Source organism: Abramis brama, assembly GCF_963993115.1.
Source record: "Abramis brama genome assembly, chromosome: 7".
Taxonomy (NCBI): domain Eukaryota; kingdom Metazoa; phylum Chordata; class Actinopteri; order Cypriniformes; family Leuciscidae; genus Abramis; species Abramis brama.
The window spans coordinates 19,284,428-19,310,486 of NC_139969.1; the positions used below are offsets into that span (position 1 = coordinate 19,284,428).

The 26,059-nt window shown below is 40.0% G+C and overlaps 4 protein-coding genes across 4 annotated transcripts in view; 2 read left to right on the plus strand and 2 right to left on the minus strand.

The window, feature by feature from the left end:
* Positions 1 to 15,642: 15,642 nt before the first annotated feature.
* On the minus strand, positions 15,643 to 19,293 carry LOC311086592 (uncharacterized protein). The gene is made up of 5 exons (XM_084119551.1): positions 19,043 to 19,293; positions 16,828 to 16,911; positions 16,548 to 16,670; positions 16,403 to 16,461; positions 15,643 to 16,163 (listed from the first exon to the last, which is right to left on the minus strand). The coding sequence occupies exons 1-5, from the start codon at positions 19,167 to 19,169 to the stop codon at positions 16,044 to 16,046; spliced, it is 513 nt and encodes a 170-aa protein (XP_083975677.1). The 5' UTR covers positions 19,170 to 19,293; the 3' UTR covers positions 15,643 to 16,043.
* Positions 19,294 to 19,422: 129 nt separating this feature from the next.
* On the minus strand, positions 19,423 to 21,246 carry tmem70 (transmembrane protein 70; the record flags this gene model as incomplete). The annotated part of the gene is made up of 3 exons (XM_084119550.1): positions 19,423 to 20,034; positions 20,208 to 20,307; positions 21,043 to 21,246. 3 exons carry the CDS (start codon positions 21,244 to 21,246, stop codon positions 19,589 to 19,591), a joined length of 750 nt encoding a protein of 249 aa, XP_083975676.1. The 3' UTR covers positions 19,423 to 19,588.
* A 137-nt stretch (positions 21,247 to 21,383) lies between these two features.
* On the plus strand, positions 21,384 to 23,318 carry elocb (elongin C paralog b). The gene is made up of 4 exons (XM_084119552.1): positions 21,384 to 21,650; positions 22,042 to 22,069; positions 22,259 to 22,402; positions 22,602 to 23,318. Exons 2-4 carry the CDS (start codon positions 22,066 to 22,068, stop codon positions 22,790 to 22,792), a joined length of 339 nt encoding a protein of 112 aa, XP_083975678.1. The 5' UTR covers positions 21,384 to 21,650; positions 22,042 to 22,065; the 3' UTR covers positions 22,793 to 23,318.
* A 761-nt stretch (positions 23,319 to 24,079) lies between these two features.
* The window catches only part of ube2wa (ubiquitin conjugating enzyme E2 Wa), a 4,053-nt gene continuing 2,073 nt past the window's right edge, over positions 24,080 to 26,059 (plus strand). The window contains exons 1-5 of the mRNA XM_084119559.1: positions 24,080 to 24,150; positions 24,715 to 24,806; positions 25,595 to 25,697; positions 25,804 to 25,959; positions 26,054 to 26,059. The exon at positions 26,054 to 26,059 is cut by the window's right edge and continues 70 nt beyond it. Of these exons, the coding sequence (XP_083975685.1) occupies positions 24,136 to 24,150; positions 24,715 to 24,806; positions 25,595 to 25,697; positions 25,804 to 25,959; positions 26,054 to 26,059 (372 nt within the window). The 5' untranslated portion in view covers positions 24,080 to 24,135. The remainder of the gene's footprint in view (positions 24,151 to 24,714; positions 24,807 to 25,594; positions 25,698 to 25,803; positions 25,960 to 26,053) is intronic.

Genomic DNA, 26,059 nt, shown 5'->3' on the forward strand with positions numbered 1-26,059 from the left:
ACTCTCCTCAACAGTCCAGACTTAGACAATTACTTTATTATTAAAAACAAATCAAATAGAAAATATAACATCTCTCCTAAGTCACACACCACAGAAAAGGCTATAAAATAAGAAATAAAATATAATATATTTATCAAGGTTTATGCTTAAAACATTAACTGTCTTAATAAATCTTGTTAAATACCATTCAAAAGTTTAGGGTCAGTAAGATTTTTAAATAAACCTTTTATGCTCCCCAAAGCAGCATTTATTGTATTTGATCAAATATACAGTAAAAACGTTTTGGTTACTTACATAACCTTGGTTCCCTGAGACATTGCGCAGTAGCTGACGCTATGGGGAAAGTCTCTTTCTCCAAAATACTGAAGCCTGATTAAATCACCTCTGTGTAACAACACAGACAAATGGCGTTTTAGCGCACCGCAATGGGTATATAAGCCACCGCTGAGTGGCATTTCATCATAATTTTTCGACTGAGGAAAGCGGAGAAGCGACCGCTAACAGTGCAAGCATAATAACACGGCAAGGGTATGCAATGTCTCATTCCTGTCCATCTCAGTCCCATCTCATCTTTCAATAATGGTTCACTTGACATTGTGTCAGTAGCTGACGCAATGAGGAACGCAATCCAACAGCGCTGTGTTATTAGCGCAGGACTGTCCTAGCCTAAAAGGCAGAGAAAAGGCCCTGCAAGCCTTGTCCAGGGATAATGCTCTGTTCCCAGGACCAGGGACGTCACTAGGATTGGAAGACGGGGGGGCTTAGCCCCCAGGGTATTTGTAACTTGCGTTTATAGAAAATCTTACAGTGAATTTGAGTAAAAAACAACTATGTATATGTTTAGCTGTATTTGTCTCTTCAACCCCGTTACCATCTTCAACCTGGTTAGTCTCAACCCCGTCACACCTACATTTTTTTTTTTTTTTTTTTTTAAGTTTATGAATAAGTAATTTAATGTTTGTTGAACTTAGTCAGAAATGTTCAGAGCAATCATAAGAATACTGATTTTAGTTCAAATTCTGAAGTTAAGCCACATCTTTGATCAAAAATTATAGGGTTGCTGTCACAAAAAGTGCCCATTTCAGGCTTTAGTATAGCATAAGTGTAAAATTATATGTAAATTTTATGGTGCATGGTACAATTTCTGGTAAGCTACACTTTTTTATTATTTCAATTCAATTCTTGTGATTTGATTTAATATTCACTCATTTGGATAAATATTAGGTACACAAAATGGGCGTTAATTTTTCTCGTTTTTTTTATAATAACAACTTTATTTAATGATATAAGTAAAAATATAATAAATATGTAATAGAGAACACATATTTAGCAAAATACTCTCTATAGCTCTTTTTTTTTTTCTTGCCAACTACGTGTTATAGCCTATATTATGTTCATTAAATGGCTTTCCTGAGGTAAATGTGACATAATTGTTCTCCAGCTATGTTATATATTATCGGTTATTGATAAATCGAATTGTTATTGTTGTTCTTATTATCATTTAGGGGGGCTTAGGAACATTTTGGGGTAGCTTCAGCCCCCCTAAAATAGGCCTAATGACGTCCCTGCCCAGGACCTTGACAGTGAGGAGGACTGCTCGGGCTGCTGCTCAGGGTCCAGCACTACCTGGGGGCGAGGGCCCTGACATTTGAGGAATGGATAGCGCTTAATGCTCCGGGAGGCAGTGCCTGACTTCAGGCTCTGCTTTGGGCTGGGCTTGAGCAGATGCTGGCATCAGATTGATGGGCTGCTAGGTCGACCTGGGGCGAAGCCCTCCACTACCAAGCCGAAAAAGGCACATCAGAGAGACCGGGGAGTCAAGGAGGGCTGTCTTGTTGGCCACATTGATCTCTGTCAAGTTCAGCCAAAGGTGGCGCTCAAGGACCACCAGGCTGCTCATTGCGTGGCCAATTGCTTGGGCCGTCATCTTGGCACGCAGATTAAGGTCGGTCGCGCTCCACAGCACCTTAAAGGCAGATGGATCCAGGCCTGACTCGTCCATAGACTGGAAGGAGTTTGGCCTGTAAAACCTGCTGGACCGCCATCGTATGGAGGGCGGATCCTGCTTGGCCGGCTGTTGTGTAAGCCCTGGCTACCAGGGGCGATGTGGCCCTGCAGGGCTTAGAGGGATGAGGGATGAATCATCAACAGATTTGACGACTTGGTCAGCTCTTCATGCACCTCTGGAAAAAACAAGTCTGGCCTCTGGTGGGGATGTCACGACCGCCAAGGTAATAAGCACAGGATCCAAAGTGCAGCAAAGTGAGGTGTTTAATATCAAAAGGGTAATCCAAAAAGCGAAATCCAAAACAGGCAAAGGTCAGAATCCAGGTAGGCAAATAACAAAAACCAGAAACAGACAAGGCAGGGCAAAAACTCGGGCAACAGACGCGGTGTAACGTTAAACATTGATTCACAAAGAACACAAGACAAACAGGGCTTATATACATGAATGACAAGGGGATAACAAGAGACAGCTGGTGATACAAAATACAGACACCTGGGTGCAAATCACAGACAGAATTGTGGGAGATGAAGTTCCTAGTGCAAGACACCGTGGGGGTAAGGAGGACATCTAGTGGGTACCCGGGGAAACACAACCAGACACTGTGACATGACCCCCTCTCTACGGAGTGGCTCCCAGACACTCCAAGACGGAACACAGAACAAACCAAGAGATCAGGAGGGAGGTAACACGGTGGAGGATCCAGGGGAGGGACGGGGGACCAGGTCCATGCAGGGGAACAAACACGGGGTAACTAGGATAAGACAGGGGCCAGGGAAACATGGACAATAGGATGGGGAAACAGGGGAAAACCAAAAGTCTCTCAGGTGGCCGGGGCCAAGCGAACAATCCATCGGGTGGTCGGGGCAAAGCGAACAGTCCATCGGGTGGTCGGGGCAAAGCGAACAGTCCATTGGGCGGCCACGGCGGTGAAGACCCCTCGGGCGGCCACGGCGGTGAAGACCCCTCGGGCGGCCAGGGCGGTGAAGACCCCTCGGGCGGCCACGGCGGTGAAGACCCCTCGGCCGGCCAGGGCGGTGAAGACCCCTCGGGCGGCCAGGGCGGAGAAGACCCCTCGGGCGGCCAGGGCGGAGAAGACCCCTCGGGCGGCCAGGGCGGAGACTTTCCCTCGGGCGGCCATGGCACCGGAACAGACACCACCGGCTCAGGAACTGGAACTGGCACCACCGACTCAGAAACAGTAACTGGCACCACCGACTCAGAAACAGTAACTGGCACCATCGACTCAGGCACTGGAACTGGCATCACCGGAACTGGCACTGGCACCACTGGAACTGGCACCACTGGAACTGGCACCACTGGAACTGGCACCACCGGCTCAGGCACTGGAACTGGCACCACTGGAACTGGCACCACCGGAACTGGCACTGGAACTGGCACCACCGGCTCAGGCACTGGAACTGGCACCACCGGAACTGGCACTGGAACTGGCCCCACCGACTCAGGTTCAGGAACAGACACAGACTCCGGCTCAGGAACTGGAACAGACACAGACACTGGCTCCGGCTCAGGAACTGGAACAGACACAGACACAGACACTGGCTCCGGCTCCAGCTCAGGAACAGACACCACCGGTCCAAGTGTGTGCGTAGCCCACACACACCACATGGCTGTGGCCATAATGGCCAGTGTCGCGGTCACTGAGGGCTCAGGAATAGATGTCACCGGCTCAGGAACAGACACCACCGGCTCGGGAACAGACACCACCGGCTCAAGTGTGTGCGTAGCCCACACACACCACATGGCTGTGGCCATAATGGCCAGTGTCGCGGTCACTGAGGGCTCAGGAACAGACATCACCGGCTCAGACACAGGCTGTACGGCCATCTTGTCCATGGACACCGGCTCGGTAAACGTGACGGGAACACTTTCGGCGGCGGACATCTTGTCCGAAGACACCGGCTCAGCAGACGTGACGTGAACAGTCTCTGGCTGGGCAGACGTGACGTGAACAGTCTCTGGCTGGGCAGACGTGACGTGAACAGTCTCTGGCTGGGCAGACGTGACGTGAACAGTCTCTGGCTGGGCAGACGTGACGTGAACAGTCTCTGGCTGGGCAGACGTGACGTGAACAGTCTCTGGCTGGGCAGACGTGACGTGAACAGTCTCTGGCTGGGCAGACGTGACGTGAACCGTCTCTGGCTGGGCAGACGTGACGTGAACCGTCTCTGGCTGGGCAGATGTGACGTGAACAGTCTCTGGCGTGACAGCAGGCTGTACGGGCATCATCTCGGACCCGTGGTCGAGGCCGAGAGGTTTCCTCCTCCTCCGCCGTCTCTGATGGTGAGTGGACGGCTCTGGACTAGGTGGAGCCTGCTGCGGGGAAACCTCTGGATCGATGTGCGGCCAGAACGGGTAATGGAACGGGATCTCCTCCCGCCCACCTCCACCTCCTCTGCGACCTCCGCGGGTACCGCGAAATTTTACCAGGCGGGTCCCCACGAAAGAATGTTCACGGGGGGGAACATTAACCGACTTGGTTTGCCCGGTGTTCTTGCGCTGTGGCTCAGGGGAGTTGACCGCCATTCTCTCCTCCATAATCGGAGCCCACAGTGCAAAGCATTCAAAAATGCTCATTCTGGGTTCTGGTGCTGATGGTCCTCCTTGTTCCCCTCTGGCAGCGGGGAAATTGCGGCGGGCGCTCATACTGCTTGGATCCTAGAGGGTGAATCAATCTGTCACGACCGCCAAGGTAATAAGCACAGGATCCAAAGTGCAGCAAAGTGAGGTGTTTAATATCAAAAGGGTAATCCAAAAAGCGAAATCCAAAACAGGCAAAGGTCAGAATCCAGGTAGGCAAATAACAAAAACCAGAAACAGACAAGGCAGGGCAAAAACTCGGGCAACAGACGCGGTGTAACGTTAAACATTGATTCACAAAGAACACAAGACAAACAGGGCTTATATACATGAATGACAAGGGGATAACAAGAGACAGCTGGTGATACAAAATACAGACACCTGGGTGCAAATCACAGACAGAATTGTGGGAGATGAAGTTCCTAGTGCAAGACACCGTGGGGGTAAGGAGGACATCTAGTGGGTACCCGGGGAAACACAACCAGACACTGTGACAGGGGAGCTCGCTGGCAGAGCCCCGGGCTGCAGGAACCACTCATCGAGGCAGCTGCGGGAGGACTCAAACCCAGCAACCCAGACGGTCTTGGAGAGGACCCGACTGAGCTCAGAGTCAAGCCCGGGCCGGGAATCATCTGGCTTGTTATGTGGCAGGGTGGCGGAATCCTCAGCTTGGTTCAACCACTCCACTCTTCTGCATCTGAGGTGGCCAGGGACATGGGGAGCTGGCCTTCGCAGGTGAAGAGCACCGTAGAATCCTCTCGCTTTGGGGAGAGTGAGGCATGAGGGATCTTGGCCAACTTAAGCTCACTCTGTCCCGTTTGCTCAGCCCCGCAACTCTGGTGCTTCTTCCTTCTAGGCTTTTGAAGGAGTGCCATGAGAATGGGGGAGTGTAAGATTCCTTTAAAGAAAGTGAACCACGAGCGGCCTAGGCAGGCAACACACTCAGAGTGTTCATCCGAGGGGTGCCCTGCAAGTGCCACAGTCTTGGCGCGACATTTTGCAACAAACGCTGCTGAAATTCGATCTTTTAATCGCGGGTTTACTCGCTGGATAACTCGCCGGATAGCTGCAGGGGAGAGGCATCGGCTTCTGCGAGTTCATTTCTTCAGTGCTACCAGCTACTGACGCAATGTCGAGTGAACTGTTATCGAAAGGGAATTGAAATTTTTGAACGTATTAAAATTTTAAAGAACTGTTTACTATTTGAATATTTTAATATATATATAATTTATGTAATTTATTCCTGTGATGGGAAAGCTGCATTTTCAGCAGCCATTACTCCAGTCTTCAATGTCACATGATCCTTCAGAAATCATTTTAATATGCTCGATTTTGCTTTTTTTTTTTGTGGAAACCTTGATATATAAACCCTTATAAATGATTTATGGTGCATCCTTTCGTAATAAAAGTATTAATTTCTTAAAAAAAAAAAAAATCTTTCTGACCGCAAAATTTTGAACGGCTGTATAAATTTATCTTGTGTTTTCTCTTACAGTAAGTAATTTTCCATGTCTATAACAAGAACTGAGCAATCATTACAGTGACGCTCATATGCACTGACGATCACTTTATCTGCCCAGAAAAAAGAACCAAAAATATGAAAAATAACATATCCCTCAAAAAAGAAGAAGCTGTATACTCCATGTAGTTTGCCCTATAGTCCTCCCAGCTGTGGGACAAAATTGTTCTTCTTATTGACATCATTTTTTAATTCTATAGAGGCATTGAATTGTAATGTCACTTTGTTTCCAAGGTCATCAATAATGTTTACAGTCAGATAAGCCTGATACTCTCCCTGGAAAGTAAAATAGCGAAATCGATTTAACTATAAGATTATGGCGTTTATTCTCATTTTTGTATATTATAATATATAGTATATATTTTTAATTTCTTACGGATCATATTAAAATAATACATTGCATTTAAATTGGAGCCGATAAAGCATTATATTGATTGCTCACCTCAGGGCCACTCAACTTTTTCAAGTAAAAAGGAACGGTTTCATGAAGTGTTTCTGAAACAAGGAAGCAATCTCATTGATATCCCAGCTGCATCACTACAGTGCAAGATAATGCAGTAAACATTCTAACATGTTGTACCTCCTTTGATGATGTAACATATTTTGATATCCTCACAAGGAACATCTGGCTCCTCGTGATCCAACCACAGCTGACCTTTGTAGTAAACACTGCCATGATAACCAATACGGTTGATTGTGAACACTGAAACACAAAACCAGTCAAATGTCATCAGCTCACATCAAAGTTATCAGTTTAATTATAAAGATTAAATTAAACAGGGGCTGTTCCATATTATGTAGTATAATCATCATAAATATTTCATAAACTTACTTGGGATTACTGTATAAGTTGTAGAGTGCAAATTCACTCCTAGAGAGCAGGGAGAAGCAGTCATTGACAGGTAATACAACGGTCCTGATGAAAGAGAGAGTTTTAATGAAAGAACATCTCAAATACTGAATGTTATACCCTATTTTGTGGCTTACTAGTTAAGTGGGTTTCCAATTATATTTTTTGTACACACACTATACCTTTCAAAAGTTTGGGGTCAGTAAGAGTTTTTTAAAAGAAACAAAAAAAATTCAAGGACTCATTGAACTGATCAAAAGTTAGAGTAAAGACATTCATAAAGTTGCAAAATATTTCTATTTCAAATAAATGCTGTTCTTTTACATTTTCAAGACCTCAAAGAATCCTGAAAAAATCTATCACTGTTTTCACAAAGATATTAGGCATCACAACTGTTTTCAACATTGTTAATGATAAGAAATGTTTCTTGAGCATCAAATCAGCATTTTATAATGATTTCTGAAGGATCATGTGACACTGAAGACTGGAGTAATATTTCTGAAAATGCAGACTTTCCATCACAGGAATAAATTACATTTGAAAATATAATACAACAGGAACAGATATATTAAATTGTAATAATGTATCACAATGTTACTGTTTTTACTATATTTGTGTTCAACGCAATGAAGTCTTGGTCACAAGAGACTTTAAAAAACATAAAAAGTTTGTGTTAATATATAATATATTTGTGTGTATGTGAGTTTTGTGTATGTGTGATATTCCACTTACCATCAAATGTGTACCAGACAGTAAGGTGTTCTGAGGAGCATAATAATCTTCTCTCTGCAATCACAGATGACACACAAGATAATGCAATAAAACAAAGAAAAGTTGAAGGGCACAAAAGCACCATATCTGCTATCCTTCATGAACAACACCAGTGGCCAAAACTCTCATGGTCAGAATGGTTATATACAAGTTGAGAGGCTGGAATTTAAACAGAACAACTATTCTATAAAAACAGTTCTTGCTTTTAGTAATGCATGCACTGCACATTTGTAAAACACATTTGGTTTGAAACTCACCACGGGTTTTTTGTTAAGTACCAGTGGTTTTGTGAACAGGGAACTGTTGAAAAAAAAGATTTTTTTTTTAGATTAAATCATAAAACAAGCAGGAATGTAGTGGATACTGTTTGTGGATGAGTTTATTTAGTTTTATACATGTTTAGCATCACAAACATGACGACATACAATTGCTGCAAATATTGAATGTATTAAAATTTTATATTTTTATATTATATTTTTATATTGTTTCAGTCCACTGAAACAACGAAATCAAATTGAGTCCATATCATAAAAGTCTGTTTGCAAAGCCTGTGCTGAAATTGCGACTGATTTATCAAAGAATCCACAGTGAAATGTACCGAATAGAAATACAATATAATAATAATAATAATAATGTAATAATAATACTCAACTGAGACATTCACATTGTTGAAAATAAATAACCACATTCCTAGCGTTAGGATCCTTTGGAAGGAAATGTTATTTTTAGTCCAGTGATCCTGTAAAGTTGCGATGATGAAGGTGTTGATCTTCTTCTTCAGATACTTATTTCACCTATATGATGTTATGTCGTTCTCTGGACTTACAATAAAAGCTGTTTTTGGACTAACAAGGAAGTTTTCCGTTCTGAAACTTACAGGATATTCTTATAGTATGATGACCTCAATATGTCAAAATCTGATTTCTTAATTCATGACCCCTTTAAGCCCTAGTGTCCACAGTGGATATGTATAAAGTCGATGTCCTGTTTTGTGACAGAAAGTCATATTTTGATAAGAAACCCTATTACATTTTCCTGAGAAGTTGATTTATGATAAACGATTTGAAAATTAGTCAGATTTAAATAATAATTACAAAATTTTATCATATTTAAATTTAAATGACCATAGTGCTAAATTTGATCACTAAATTAATATCAGTCATTTTTAAAGACCAAGGAAAAGTTGTTGTCATGTGAAATCTCCAAACTTTTGGTATCGCTGAAAAGCTATGAATGGGCTCTTTACAGCACATACTGACTGAAAACTGTGATGTGTATGGTGTCCGAGAAATTCACTAAAATATAATGTCCTCTGCAGTGGACAATGTCAAAAGGTATGTCAAAACAGCATAGAATAGTGCACAAGTACGCAAACTGGAAGCACCTCACATTGCCCCATTTTTAATAAAAATAGAAAAAAATAAATAAAGTACTGAAGTACTGTAACATAGTAACTGGAGGAGTTTTTCAACAAACTACTTATTTACTCTTACTTGAGTCATATTATTTTTAATAGCCTACTACTAAGTCAATTATTTCTTAAGTAGCAATCATTTTACTTAAAGGTACAGCTAAACTGTATTAAAAAAAAAAAAAAAAAAACTGCATGCATCTTTGGAAGAACGCAGTAGCCATTAGGGATGTCCCGATCAAGTTTTTCGTGTCGATCCAATCCGAGTTATTGAATATCGAGTAGCTGCCTGTCGATACAGAGTCCCGATCCGATACTTGTATTTTCCAAGTGATTGGTGCACACTTCAACTACATTAAAGTTATTATCAATTCAATGCATAAAGGAATATGCAGAGAGTTTTTTTCAAGGGCAGGGGCTCAAAATCTAAATCCAAATTTTTATATAATTTTTGAGAGCCTGATTACAAAACTAAAAGAATCACCATTAAAAGCCATGTCCTAAGAAAACAAATATAATGTTCTCATTATAATTATGACCGCCGCTAGCGTAGCTAGCGAAAGCGGTCATATAGGGATTGTCAAAGTTTTTTTTTCTTTTTTTTTTCGTCACCTTACTGAATTTTCCGTCAACGATACCAGGGACACCGAAACACCGGGGAACATGAAATTTGGTGGGCATGTAGCCCCACTAGACTTGTACGGAAAAATTTCGTTTGGTCCCCGGGGGCCACTCCCCCCCCGCGCTGGGCCCCCCCAAACCCAAAAAAATGCAGTTTTTCCTAAATAACTACCTGAACCGTGGCACCGAGGATGAAGAATTTTTTATGGTATGTTGGTCTACTAGACTTTTACGGAAAAATTTCGTTTGGTCCCCGGGGGCCACTTCCCCCCCCCGCGCTGGGGCCCCCGTGAATTTTTCGTCAACGATACCAGGGACACCGAAACACCGGGGAACATGAAATTTGGTGGGCATGTAGCCCCACTAGACTTGTACGGAAAAATTTTGTTTGGTCCCCGGGGGCCACTCCCCCCCCGCGCTGGGCCCCCCCAAACCCAAAAAAATGCAGTTTTTCCTAAATAACTACCTGAACCGTGGCACCGAGGATGAAGAATTTTTTATGGTATGTTGGTCTACTAGACTTTTACGGAAAAATTTCGTTTGGTCCCCGGGGGCCACTCCCCCCCCCCGCGCTGGGGCCCCCGTGAATTTTTCGTCAACGATACCAGGGACACCGAAACACCGGGGAACATGAAATTTGGTGGGCATGTAGCCCCACTAGACTTGTACGGAAAAATTTCGTTTGGTCCCCGGGGGCCACTCCCCCCCCCCGCGCTGGGCCCCCCCAAACCCAAAAAAATGCAGTTTTTCCTAAATAACTACCTGAACCGTGGCACCGAGGATGAAGAATTTTTTATGGTATGTTGGTCTACTAGACTTTTACGGAAAAATTTCGATTGGTCCCCGGGGGCCACTTCCCCCCCCGCGCTGGGGCCCCCGTGAATTTTTCGTCAACGATACCAGGGACACCGAAACACCGGGGAACATGAAATTTGGTGGGCATGTAGCCCCACTAGACTTGTACGGAAAAATTTCGTTTGGTCCCCGGGGGCCACTCCCCCCCCGCGCTGGGCCCCCCCAAACCCAAAAAAATGCAGTTTTTCCTAAATAACTACCTGAACCGTGGCACCGAGGATGAAGAATTTTTTATGGTATGTTGGTCTACTAGACTTTTACGGAAAAATTTAGTTTGGTCCCCGGGGGCCACTTCCCCCCCCGCGCTGGGGCCCCCGTGAATTTTTCGTCAACGATACCAGGGACACCGAAACACCGGGGAACATGAAATTTGGTGGGCATGTAGCCCCACTAGACTTGTACGGAAAAATTTCGTTTGGTCCCCGGGGGCCACTCCCCCCCCGCGCTGGGCCCCCCCAAACCCAAAAAATGCAGTTTTTCCTAAATAACTACCTGAACCGTGGCACCGAGGATGAAGAATTTTTTATGGTATGTTGGTCTACTAGACTTTTACGGAAAAATTTCGTTTGGTCCCCGGGGGCCACTTCCCCCCCCGCGCTGGGGCCCCCGTGAATTTTTCGTCAACGATACCAGGGACACCGAAACACCGGGGAACATGAAATTTGGTGGGCATGTAGCCCCACTAGACTTGTACGGAAAAATTTCGTTTGGTCCCCGGGGGCCACTCCTCCCCCGCGCTGGGCCCCCCCAAACCCAAAAAATGCAGTTTTTCCTAAATAACTACTTGAACCGTGGCACCGAGGATGAAGAAATTTTTATGGTATGTTGGTCTTAAGGGCCCACATCAACCTAGCCCATAATCACTCATTTGTGATTTGCGCCCCTCCCATAAAAAATGAAAATGCAATATTATTCTGCTTTAATCGCCCTTATCTTCAGTGGAGATGTTCAGAACTGCACCATATTTCATGTGTATGATTAACTTGACATCCTCTGGGGGTATGCTAAGTTTCGTAGAATTTCATCCATGGGGGGGGTATAAAATAAATTCATTTATGTGCACATTTAGTGACTGTACACTCATCGGCCTGTAGATGGTGGTGTTGAGAAGGGTTGCTGGTTTAGGATGATACTGTAACACACACACATGCAGGAATACAAACAAACGCAAGCATGCACACACACTGACATCCACACGCACAGACACACACCCATACACACACATACAAATCCACATGCACAGACACACACACACAAACACACACGCGCACACACACAAACACACACATGTACGCACGCATACATACACGCACAGACACACACACACACACACACACACACACACACACACACACATACACAAACACACACACATACACACACACACACACACACACAGACATGCACATACTACTACTTTTTTTAGGTATATAGATAAACACGCAATACAGCCAAATTACTCCACGTCATTTATTTTTGTGGAAAGCCAGTGCAGGCCTGAGCGGCGGTCATATTTTGTACCGCCATGCGGTACATCTAGTTTTATGTAGCTTATATGACAGACTTGTGCTGCACATGGTGCACTCTTTTTTCAAGCAATTCAAAACTATCACGGGGAACAGTGCGCATCTTAAGTGTCTCAAATGAAGGAAATAATCCATTATTTATCTGCTTTAATATACCGGCCACATTTTCTTATCGGGCCGATAATGATAACATTAAAAATGAACATATATCAGCCGATACCGATATGGTGGCCAATATATCAAACCTACTGGCATTCTGAAACCGCAAGATGCTGTCCGAATGCAATGATGTCCTACCTCCCTGTCAACATATGTATTCCCAAAACTCTGCACACGCAGACATCACACGTTATCAGCACGTAAACAGCAGCCGCCTTTTACAGTTCCTCCTGAACCAAAACAACAAGCTTATACTGCGTTCATGCCATGTTGTAACCGTAATTACGAAATGGCAGTCCTGCTCTGGCTGTGTGAGTTCATGTGTTTTGAAGAAGGCGTGGCTTTGAAGAGCGTTTTGAAGGGAGGGAGGGATCTCATGCTTTCAAAGCTTGCTATTGTTAGCCTCTCAAAAATTGCCTACCCTACCTTTAAGTGAGAACGAGAAGTTTAAAGCTTACAGGCTTCCGTACGTGGTCCACCTTCAGTGTCTTCTGGGATTTCTAATGGTTCAATTCTCTGCACTACCTTCAATATCAAGAACACATCCGGGTACTTTCATGAATCCTCTGTACTTGCGTTCTTGAGTGTTAGAATTTAACTTTGACGGTTGACGATGAACGAACACAAGGGCACAAGGGAACGCATATTGAGAAATGGCAGAAGCTCGAATGTGCATGCGTGTGTGACGCGCTACAACAGGACCTTGTAGCTCTCGTGCGTCTCACGCAGGCTGTGTGCAAAATCACATGATCTCTTGAGTAGGTACTTATTTTTAATAAGTAGTTACTTCATGATCGCTAAAAAAGTATGTTCTATTAGTATGAGTGTGTGTAGTATAAATGTAATGTGGACGAACTACATTCCATGTTGTCATTATCACGTGACCTACAACATCAGTTGCATCACTTCACTGCCATTCATAAATCCTTTTCCGTGGCCTCATGGGATAGTAAAGTGTCAAGTCAAGTCACATTTATTTATACAGCGCTTTTTACAATACAGACTGTTTCAAAGCAGCTTTACAGAGATAACAGGAAAATGCAACAAAGTTTGTTTCCAGAAGAAAATAGCGTCACAGTCCTGCTTAATAATATATATATATAGCCGCTCTGGAGAAAACCGTGATGTCAACGTCCAGCTCAGTTCAGTTCTCATATAATGGTGTCCATCATATGCACACTTCAGAATCTTGCCGGAAGAAGTAGGTCATCCAGGAACTTTTTGCCTACTCTGTTATAAGTACTGTAAATTTGGACATAGGCTTCTTTTGTCACATACTGTTTTTCGCCTACTATAGTAGTATAGAATGCGATTTCAGATGCAGCCACACACATTTGAGCTTCTTATCCTTTTAACGATGGTTAGCAAACCCACTTGAAGGTGCATACTGCCACCTGCTGCATGACACCTGTGTGATAGCTGACATAAAATAAAGGATCGGGCTTAGGATAGCCGATACCATTCAGTATAAAAATGTAAAAAAATAAAATAATATTTCGGTAAAAAAAAAAAATATATATATATATATATATATATATATATATGACAACATTAATGTATTTGGTCTTGGTGGAATAGATTTGCTACACTGCTGCTGCTGTTGATTATTGCTGTTGTTATAGATTATTGCTGCTGCAGAGCAAGTACAAGAACTTGCTACAGCCAATAAATACACCGATATGCTGCTGTGAGTATGCAAGACACACCGCTGCTGCACAAATAGCATTTATCAATTACCCATAGCAGATCTATACAGGTGGAGCTGGGGAAGGTGGAGGGTTTTAGACGAACTCTGAAACCGTGCTGCAACCATGTTGGGCAGCAAGCTCATTAGCTGTAGATGCAACATGAACCATTTAGCTTGTGCCTAGCCACAAAGTAAAAAGCCACAAAATTGCTCTATCTTAAGAGTTTTGTACCATATAAGTGTATCAATCTTCTTCCTGAAAGCTGGGATATGAAAAAAATCACAATCTAATAACATCAGGAAACAACAATGCACTGCATTATTGTAAAACTTCTCTTTTGTATTGAACCATGAATCCGATTTTTTTCTCTCTCTCTGTAAGTAGGCTACTTGTAATTATGTGACAAAGAAGTGCTGGTATCAGAAAGAAGTGAATGCAGAGAGTATATCATTTAAATGTCATTTATTTACATTTTCACAGTTTCACAGTTTCAGCTCCACAAACCATTTCATGACAATTGCTGCTGTTGATTATTGCTAAATATGAGGAAACACAAAGGCCAAATTCCATTAATCATCCATCACAATGAGTAAAACCAAAGAATATAGTTCGGATGTGCCTCAAAAGATTGTTGAGCATCACAAAATAGAAAGTGGCTGTAAGAAAATAGCTAAAGAATTGAAAATCCCCATTTTGACCATCAGGGCAATAATTAAGAAGTTCCAATCAACTAAAGATGTTACGGATCTGCCAGGAAGAGGACGTGTGTCTATATTGTCTTAATGCATGGTGAGGAGGAAAGTTTGAGTGGCCAAAGACTGTCCAAGGATCACAGATGGAGAATTGCAGAGATTACTTGAGTCTTGGGGGTCAGAAAGCCTAAAAACAATTATCCAACCACATGTTGTTTGGGAGGGTTTCAAGAAAAATCCTCCTCGCTCCTCCAAAAATAAACTCCAGAATATTCAGTTGTCAGACATGACTGGAACTTCAAAAGGGACCGGATTCTGTGGTCAGATGAAACAAAAAAGGGCTTTTTGGCAGCAAACCCACCAGATGTGTTTGGTGCAAACAGGGATAAAAAGTACCCCATGCCTACGGTTAAATTTACTGCTGGATCTTATATGTTGTGGGCCTATTTTTTTGCTGGAGGTCCTGGACAACAAATCAAAACCTGACTGCCTCTGCTAGAAATCTTATAATGGGCCGTGGTTGGATCTTCCATCAGGACAACGGTCCAAAACAAACATCAAAATCAACACAAAAATGGGTAACTGAGCACAAAATGAAGCTTCTGCCATGACCGTCCCAGTCCCCTAAACTGAACCCTATAGAAAATGAGTGGGGTGAACTGAACAGAAGAAGCACCAACATGAAATTGGGAATCTGAAGGATCTGGAGAGATTCTGTATGGAGGAATGGTCTCTGATCTCTGGTCAGGTGTTCTCCAAACTCATCAGGCATTATAGAAGAAAACTCAGATCTGTTATCTTGGCAAAAGGAGGTTGCAAAAAGTATTTAATAACAGGGAGCCAATAATTATGGCCAGCGTGTTTTGGAGAAAAGCATTTATTTCATAATGTGATTTTACCCCCCACTTTCAATTATTTTACTTCAATGAAAGGTTAGATTTTTTGCAATTTTTTTAATGAAAGATCAAAAGCATAAACAATGCAGATTTATTTTTTACAGCCATTTTTTATCATATTTACCAGGGTGCCATTAATTGTGACCACAATTGTACATGATATTATTAAAAACAAATCGAATAGAAAATATAACATTTCTCACTTAACATAATATATAAAATGAGGTTTCTGTTTATAACATTAACTGTCGGTTACAATCATAATTTTTCTGAAATCTTTGAAATATTATAAATGCTTACTGGATGTGTTTTTTTCTGAATAAAAGTATTAATTCCTTCCAAAGAAAAAGTCTTACTAACCCCAAACCTCTGAACGGTAGTAAATTGATCTTATCCTTGCTGTTTAACTGCACTTTTAACAATAGGATTTTCTTGTTCTACAACCCTCCTCAAAAAATTCCATTCTTACTACCAGTACCTTTTACTTCTATAGTGATGTTGAAACGTATTGTCAGCCTTCTTTCAACATCATCAACAATGTTCACATCCATGTAAATCTGATATTCTCCCTGGGAAGGAAAACAAAATAAATACAACTTTTTTCATAGCTTTCAAAGGATGTCATATTTTCATTTGTCATGTGCTTGCATCCAAAGCAACAGTGCATGTAATTGCTTTTATATACATGTTCACTTAGGATCCAACACATGACCTTGGTGTTGCCATGCTATACCAGTTCAGCTACAGGAACAACTTATAAAATCGCATTTATAATAGAATGGGTACAACATTAGTCATGAAATCTCACCTGAGGAGTAGGTACTTTGCTTCTTTTTAAATAAAATGGACATGTTTCCTGCAGTGTTTCTGAAACAAGGAAGCACTCAAATCAATATCCACAACTGCACAATGAAAGATGAAGTGCATTGCAGTAAACATATTTTAACATGTACCTCCTTTGATGATGTAACAGGCTTTAACATCCTCACAAGGAATATCTGGTTGTGTGTACTCGAACCATAGCTGACCTTTGAAGTAAATTTGAGCATGATATCCAGCACGAGCAGGTGTGAACACTGAATGACAATAAAGTTAATTTCAGATATAGAAAGCCAAATTTGCAAAAATGGCTTTTTACAGCTTTAATAGAAAGCTCATGATTCCAAGTTGCATGACACATAGATTGTATACATCATGTAATGATTCAGAAGCATAACATTTTAATAAACTTACTTGGGATTACTGTATAAGTTATATTGTGCCAGGCCACTTTTGGAGAGCAGGGGGAACCGGTCAGTGACAGGTAATACAACGGCCCTGGTTAAAGAGAGACTGAGCATTGACTAATGACAGAATAATGACATCTCAAAAATATTAATATAAAGAGTAAAATACCTTCTATCATTTTGCAAAACTTAGTACACATGGGTGGTATTGCTAGAGGTTTGATATCTGAGCAGGTAACCAAAGTGCTGCAGGTTTAAACTCCACAAGAGGTGATCCATGACCTTTAGCCATTGTCCTTGAGCAAGACACTTCACCTTGGGTTGCTCTAATACGGTGCCCCTAAAGGGACATGGTGATGGGGGAGAAATGAGATGGGAGGAAAACTTATATATCAATGATTTTGTGTTCTCTCACAAAATGTTTGCATTCCCCCAAGGAACTTTGCATTTGCAAATCTTTTGTATTGTGTAAAGGTTGGAGGAAAAACTATTGTAGGGCTGAGCAAATATGGGCAGAACTCTTTACTGCCCTAGTACTTCAAAAAGCCTTTTAAAGGTGTACATGTGAATTAAACGTGGCACAATGGCCTTCATCATCACAGTATGCTAATGCCTATCTAGTGCACTGTAGCTGACTGTTGGGACACTATAGTCACAGGATGGTTCTGTCTGGAGAGACAGAGTCGTCTGCACCTCAATGACACGTCTGTATTTGCTTCACAGGACATATGCTTTCAACTACATACTGTTTATTTACTAGTGTGTTCTAATATGTAACTATGCCATGTTTGGTCTCATCTGACAGCTTATAAACTGAAATAAATGGTGGTGAACTTAATAGAGATATTAAAGTATCCTAATGTACAATCTATGTACTATTGGTTAAACATACATTGAGGAGAATATGTTAATGTTCTTCTCCCCCTCTTGATCACTACCCATTTGCCTCATCTTTTGGTTTCCTGTCAGTTGGGTTTGGTGTTGGTATTCCACTCATGTTTAACAATGCTTTGCTAAGGGTATAAGAAGGAAAGGTAACTGTTGATCTAGGAGAAAGGCTTTAACCCCGCCACCCCCGCACACCGGTGTGCGTAACCTCATACTACAAGAAAGGCTTTTACGGCCTCTTCTGCACAACAGTGCATTATTTGTTACAACTAAGTTTTCTATACAGTATGTTGTTCCATTCTACTGTCTGTAAATTTAGACATGTAACTTAATAAATAACTTTGCCTGCTTTAAAGGCTTTGAGAATCTTTCCTTTTATCACTGATTATGTTGAAAGCTAAAGTGATTATAACTTTCATTATCTAAACGTTCAAGTTAAATCCTATGTTTTCCTACCAGTTCTAAGGAAGACTTTTACCTTTAAAGAATAAGAGGTTAAAGAATAACAACAACTTTAATGAAATCAGATTAATTATATTGGAGTCAGATAAATATTTGTATTATACACGTCATCCTTCAAGTGCCTTTTGTTCCGATTATTGGTTCAAAATAGCAGCGTAAGTTTCCAGCCTTACACCATCTCAATGAGGTCCCACTTTATATTCAGTATCCTTAACTATTATGTTCTAACATTTGATTTAATTATTTGATTCAATGATTTAATACTTATCGTTTACATACATGTTTTACATTGTACTTATATTTTTTTTAAATACCTGCATGGAATTACAGCTTAATTTCATACACTACATGTTGACCCTTCTCTTACCCCTTAAACCTACCCATATACCACCAAACCAGTCCCTATACCCTTACACACATCACACCTCAATAGCAATACAACATAAACACAGTAAGTACATTTTTGTGTGATGCAAGTACATAGTGGTTAAAGACACCTAATATAAAGTGTGACCCAATGCTTTTGCGAATGAACACAACGATTCATGGGAGAATGCAATACTTTTGTGAGAGAAAACCATTGAAACTAAATATAATTTATCCTCCCATCTCATATATATTTCCTATATTATTTCCCTTTAGGGGCTCCATATTCCATATGATAAGCTAAATGACATAATTAGTTGTTTAACACTTTTCTTTATGTAAACATCTGTGGAAATGTTTCTGTCTTCTCTTTTTCAGATAACGATTTGAACCACGAGTCATTAAGTTTAAAAAGTAATATCTTAATACAGGCTTTGAACTGACCAAACAGAATCATTTAGCATCATATAACAGCACATTGTTTAAGAAAAAAATATTCAACTCACCTTTGTAGCTGTACCAAATGCTACAATACTCTGAGGAGCATAATAATCTTCTTTCTGCGGAGGCAGAGGACACACAAGGCAAAGCTATAATACAAAAAATAAAAAGTGAACCATACAAAAACACCATAACTCTTGTTTTCCTGAATAAAACTAGTAGGCAGATATCTCTCCGTCTGAAATAATAACAACAGTTTTTTGTTTTAATGATCAAAATGATCACAGTGTCACACTAATAAATTCTTCTGTAAAACATCCCCTTTCGATAGATAGGTCACTGATTGTTCCCCCTATAAATGTCAATGGTTGTGAGAATAAGGAAGAAAACAGAAGTTGGGCCACAAGATAAAATCATGATGCAGGAAGGATATTGAGATAGTGTGTGCAGCTGGTAAATATCCATTTATTTACACTTTTATACATGTTTCTACATCACAAATGTACTGGATGACATATCATTCCTGCAAATATTTAATACACAACAACAGTCCACTGAAATGTATACATCTTGGTTTCCCAAGCTAAATCGATCCAATGTCGGTGGACAAGTTAACTTTTATCTGGTTTGTTCAAGTCATCTGCATCAAAGGAAAAGGGCCGGTCGTAACCCATGAGGTGATTGTAATCGTTGGGCAGAGCAAAAAGCATTGGGTTGACCAGCATCGAGTGTTTCTTGGCGTAAAAACTAGTGAACATCCTGCTCACAGCAGGGATAATGACATCACTCTGATGGAAAACAGTCCGTTTCTCCACTAGAAGGGCACTGTAAGTGATGGCTGTGTACATGTCGGTCTCCTTGTTGTGGTACAGGCGTACTACATAGCCTTTGGTGATCAAGTGGAGGAGAACAGGAGTCAGAAATGTGAAGAAACCTATAAAGCCACAGAAAGCCACTTGCAGTACAAAGCTGTTCACACCAATGCCTGTTTTCATGAGGACATATGGCATCACACAGAGACTGAACATACTGCTGGAGTAGGAGAAAAACTTCACACCTACAACAAAGGAGCAGATTTAGATCATTAGGTTAGGTTTTAGAAGCTAACAACAACAACAACAACAACAACAAAAAATCATGGCAACAACCGATAGCTATATCAGTTTGGTAGTTCACATTGTGTTTTACAAGTATAAATTATGTAAGTGCTATATATGGCAGGCAATTTACCAAGGACAGCTTTTCCCATACTGCCTGTGTAGATTAATTCTCCATCTTCAGGCTGAACTGGTGAGGATGTATACCATCTAACAGCACAGTATGGTTGAACCTAAAGTACAAACAAACAAAGCAATTAAAGGGTTAGTTCACCCAGAAAAAAAGTTCATAAAGAGATTGTAAAACTAAAAGTCCAAATTTTCTGAATAGACTTGATAGCTTTATATGATGAACAGATTAAATTTAGGCTTTTTTACTTTTTAACTCTTTGAAGCGTCAACGTGATAATTATGCGGGGACTGTGTCAGTGTAGGGACAGAAATATCTCAGATTTCATTAAAATATTTTTAGTTGCGTTTCCAAGATGAAGTAAAGCCTTGCGGGTTTGGAACGGCATAAAGGTGAGCAAATGATGACTGAATTTTTATTTTGGGGTGAACAAACCTTTTAAGTGTAACACTTTTGAACACTGAAATACTGTTCTGCTTCTCAATTCAGTGTAGACATTAAAATTTTTTAGACATAAGATTAAAAGTAAAAACATTTTTTTAATTTACATTAAAAGAAATGAATTTGTATTTTAATTATAGTTCATTTGAGATGTGGCAACTGTAACAGATTTTCAGGAACACCTCATTATAATAAAATAATGTATATATATATATATATATATATAAATATAAAAGAATTGCTCAAAACAACATTTTATGTTTATACATAGGATCCATGTGCTTCTGTGCTAAGCCAAATTAATAATGAAAGCTGTCCAGGTATAAACAATGTACAGAAACAATCGTACCATTTACATTAAGGTAAACGGCATATTTAAACGCAATCTACTATGTACCTTTTTTGCATGGGCTTTCAAAAATGACCTTCGGTTCACATGCAGCAAATTATCCTGCCCCTTTAAAACTACAGCATGAGTGTGGCAAAAACTCCCACTGCTGTGTGATACCGCCGGACGAACACCGACTTGGATTTTTCTGATGATCTGTTCTTGGTTTTTTGACAGACGCCGCAACCCATGCAAAATCCCAACCTGAAACATTTTATAATGTGGAGTTTTCCCACTTCCTTAGGTAGCAAAATGACAACGCACCGGAAGCAATTTAATGCGCGAACACCATAGACTGTAAGGCGAACACACACGTGCGAGTTAAAGATTCGTAGTCGATGATGAACTGTACAAAAACCTCACAGATGTGAAGAAGTATATATCTTTCACATCACACTTTAATGTCAATTCAACCAAAGCATGCGATTCTGATGTGATATTAATTATTAAAGCATATTGAGGAGGACTCTTAAGTTTGTAATATCTGTAACGGAAGTGCATGGATTCTCTGCCGGACAATTGTTTCCTGTTGTCCGCACTGACAACAGAAGCAGTTGCCAGAAGCTCATCGGTGAGAAAACAGAAAAAACTGCCCTGACCAGCTCAATCTTAGTGAGGTGAGACAATATATCTTTTATTTAATTACGATTATTTAATCTTGATTCGTGCGAATTCTTTCTCCTGAAATATGTTTTGGAAAAATACGATTTGTACATAGTGCTGCTTGAGCTAACTGGGAAGGAAACTCATTGCCTATGATTTACTGCTCTACATGCATGACCCAGACTGCATCAGGACTCGTGGATCGTTTTTATTCTTGTGCCTAATATTAATAAAAATCAGATCACACACACACATATATATATATATATATATATATATATATATATATATATATATGTATGGTTCTTGTTTGGTTTCAGCAGCCCTTTTCATGAACATTATGTGCGTTATTACTAACGCTACATTATTACGTGGTAACTGTTAATTTCTCTCTTCATATTTCAGAGAGACAAGGGAAGGCAGTAAAAAATGGGTAAGGTTTTCTAAGTTTTTTTTTTTTTTTTACAAATGAATTAACTACTTCTAGACCTAGTCATTTTGTGTTATTGGGAGAATAAACCATAGCCTACATTACTTAGATTAAGGGATATCTGTATGATGTATTTCTGTGTATGTTATGTTGGTGGTAGTTTGAGTGTATGATCAAATTAATACATTTTAGATGGAGAAGAAAAGACCTATGGTGGCTGTGAAGGGCCAGATGCCATGTATGTGAAATTAATCTCCTCTGATGGCCATGAGTTTATTGTGAAGAGAGAACATGCTCTGACATCTGGAACAATCAAAGCTATGCTTAGTGGTCCTGGTGAGTATTAGTTACCAAAGGGAATGAATAAAACTCGAATTGCATCTAAAAATAGGATCTTCCTGAATTTTGTCCAACAGTAGTTATTCCACATATTCTTTAAATGTGACATTTTACATGTTGTAAGTGTGTATTGTATTGGTTCTTTATTTGTGTTTTATCTCATTGATAGTAACATTACATTATCTCTGTTTTTCAGGCCAGTTTGCTGAGAATGAAACGAATGAAGTCAACTTTCGAGAGATCCCATCTCACGTTCTTTCTAAAGTGTGCATGTACTTTACATACAAAGTCCGCTATACTAATAGTTCAACAGAAATCCCAGAATTTCCTATTGCCCCAGAGATAGCGCTGGAGCTTCTGATGGCTGCCAACTTCTTAGATTGTTAAACATAAAAAAAGAAACTCATATACACATCTGGCTGCAGAATAAATATGAAAAGCAAATTATAATTGGTTTATTTTATTGCTTTTAAATACTTTGTTTGCAAACAGAGGTATGCTGTGCTGAATAAGAAGGTATAACAGTTTTGGTCACTTGTTCTATTTAACCTGTAATTTTATTTTACTTTGTTTTAAGCTTTGACCCAGTATTAACATACATAATTTCTGTATTGCAAAATAAAGTTGCCTGGAGTGATGAATTCCTATTAAATGTTTTCATGACTAGAGTCAACCAGACAGACATGTAGTTTTACAATGTATCTATTTGTCTTAAGTTCAAAATTCAGTTCTTCTTCTTCTTTTGGTTTTATGGCGGGTTGTGAACCAACTTCATAGGTACATACCTAAACGATAGATTTTGTAGATTTGTCATACCTTTTCTGCATGTGGATTCATCAGACAGAAGTCTTGTAATTGTCCGCAGTAGTCATTCATCAGTTGTTTAATGAATAAATTCAGTTGTTCTTGAAAATATTTTGTTCAGTCATTTAATTCTCCTTTGTGGAGATCATGTGCACTTAAACCTTTATATTTTCAAATAGTGAATTCTCCAAAATAAGGGTTTAAATTTAACATTGTTTTTCTGTTCTCCATGGATGACTGCATCTACAAATATTTTTGAAAGTTAATAACACCAAGGGATAAGTCTACATAGGTCAACTATAATAGCAAAGGGAGGTTATCAAACTTTAATAAAATATCCAATGATGCACTTAATTAATAGGCCTATATTAAATATTTAAATTATATAAAATTGTATATATAACATTATATAAATATGTATTTAAAATAATATATTATTGGTCACAACAACAGTGTGACATTTTAGTGTAAGTTTACATTTAGCTAAAATGGCTAGCTGAAAATGTTTAAGGGCCGGTTCCACCAAGTTACCCCATATACACCCAAACAGTCTTTTTTGTTTCCCTGCGCTATAACTGAAGGAATGTTAGATTAATTCAAGGTATGTACATAATATAATAAACTGACATTCAAAAATAACCCCACCATGAGTAATATTCGCTAGAGTAAAGTATAGCAACACTTCTTTCTCCCCATTTAAATGATGCATGCGTAGTTTGCACATCACGTAACAACACAATTGTTTTGTAGTTTCTTATTAAAAGGAGCATTTTACACAATTTTAGCCTGTAAAAGAGGATTTTAGCATTTTCACCTGTAGTGCCTCCCCCTGCTTCAAACAAACTGAATGTTGTTGCATTGCGGTTCCGTGAAAAACCTGATTAGACGTCATTCGGCCAATCGCCTCTCTACAGGGGCTTTCCATCATGGCGTCTATGCAGGTGAATATCTCCCTACATACACAAGCAACTATTTTCAAATAACAATGTAAACCATTTTTCGCATTTAGCTGTGACACGTACCGGGTTTCGTCCTGTGTTCCTGCCTGTGGTGATCTGAACACAGGACAGTCAGCTGTTTCATTCGTACGCACATTTGTTTACTTTGTAAGCTAACGTTCAGTCAGTCTGACAGCCCAACAAACTCTGTACTGCTACTGTCACATCACAGTTGTACAGTGGAAGACGCTAACGTTACTTATAATAAGCGGGATGTGAAACGGGAATTATTATGTAGCAGAGTTCTTCCGGAGCTGTAAACAATTGTAATGGTGCTTACTCGCTAGTTTCTATAGCACTGCAAATCGTTTGTTTGACTAGCTCGTTGTTAGCGGTCTGCTTGCTAGTTGTATTTTTCAGACATTCGAATTTAATTTAGGTGAATGGTTCAAAACCACCGCACACTGCATTAAAATGATGTATTAGTAGTTTAGATTAATATTTTAGGAAGGCTGTCCTGTTTTCACTTTCAGTTGTGCCTTAACCCAAGTTATTTTCACTTCCCAGAAGAGATTACAAAAGGAGTTGATGGCATTACAAAGTGATCCACCTCCTGGAATGACACTAAATGAGAGAAGTGTACAGAACACAATCACTGAGTAAGTTGTGAGATGTGTAAATGTGCAAAATCAAGCGTTCAGTTGGATTATATTTTGACAGTTTGCAACCTTTCCTTAAAGTTGTTGACATGAAAATGAATCTTTTCTAAATGCATGCTATAGATCTTATTGTGAACAATTAATATGTGCATGTTTCTTTTTTTATTTGACCTTGTAATGTTTAATCCAAATGTCATAACTGGATCTTCCGGTGAAAACAACAGACTTTTCTCTCTGGTGACGTTTGTCAGATTCTCCAATCATTTAGTCCACTTAAACCCCACCCCTGCAAGCTCACGTTTATCTTCCTCCACTTGTTTTGAGCAATGGCCACGTCTCAAAACCTATATATTTTTTTGTTTCATTTTCGACTTTAAATGGACAGTTTAAGACATCATCTTTTCGAAAAACAAATGAAAATATTTTTAATAAAACCTGAAAGATTTCTGTCCCTCCTTTGAAAGTCCTTGTTACCAAATCTTTTCATAAAGAGAACATTTCTAAAGAGAATTTCGAAAAAAAAAATTTTTACTTTTTGAATCATCAAAGTTTTGGTGGAAAGGACTTTCAATGAAGGGACAGAAATCTCACGGGTTTCATTAAAAAAAAAATTAATTTGTGTTTTATAAGTTTGAAACAATGACATGAGGGTGAGTAAATGATGACAGAATTTTCATTTCTGGGTGAACTAACCCTTTAAACCAGTTCATTTCTGTGTTTAATGGGTCAATTTATATTTATTTCAGTCAAAGCAATGAATCAATGATTTTATACTTGTATTTGTCCAGGTGGTTTATAGATATGGATGGTGCTCCAGGTACTCTTTATGAAGGAGAGAAGTTTCAACTCCTGTTCAAATTCAGTGGTCGATATCCTTTTGATTCACCTCAGGTAAATTGTGAATCTCCTTATATATGGTGGTGTTTTTGTTTAGGTTTTTTTTTGTCTTTTTGTATCAAAGCTGAATGCTTGTTGCTAATAAATATTGTTTCTATAGGTAATGTTCACCGGAGAGAATATACCCATCCATCCGCACGTGTATAGCAACGGTCACATCTGTTTATCTATTTTAACGGAAGACTGGTCACCAGCTCTGTCTGTGCAATCTGTTTGTTTAAGCATTATTAGCATGCTGTCAAGCTGCAAAGAAAAGGTAAACTTAACCTTTTAGTTAACTAAATTGACAAAGGTATAAGTGAAATTCATTATGGTTGTCTAATGAGCTGTTTTTGTTGTCGTTGTTTCAGCGACGT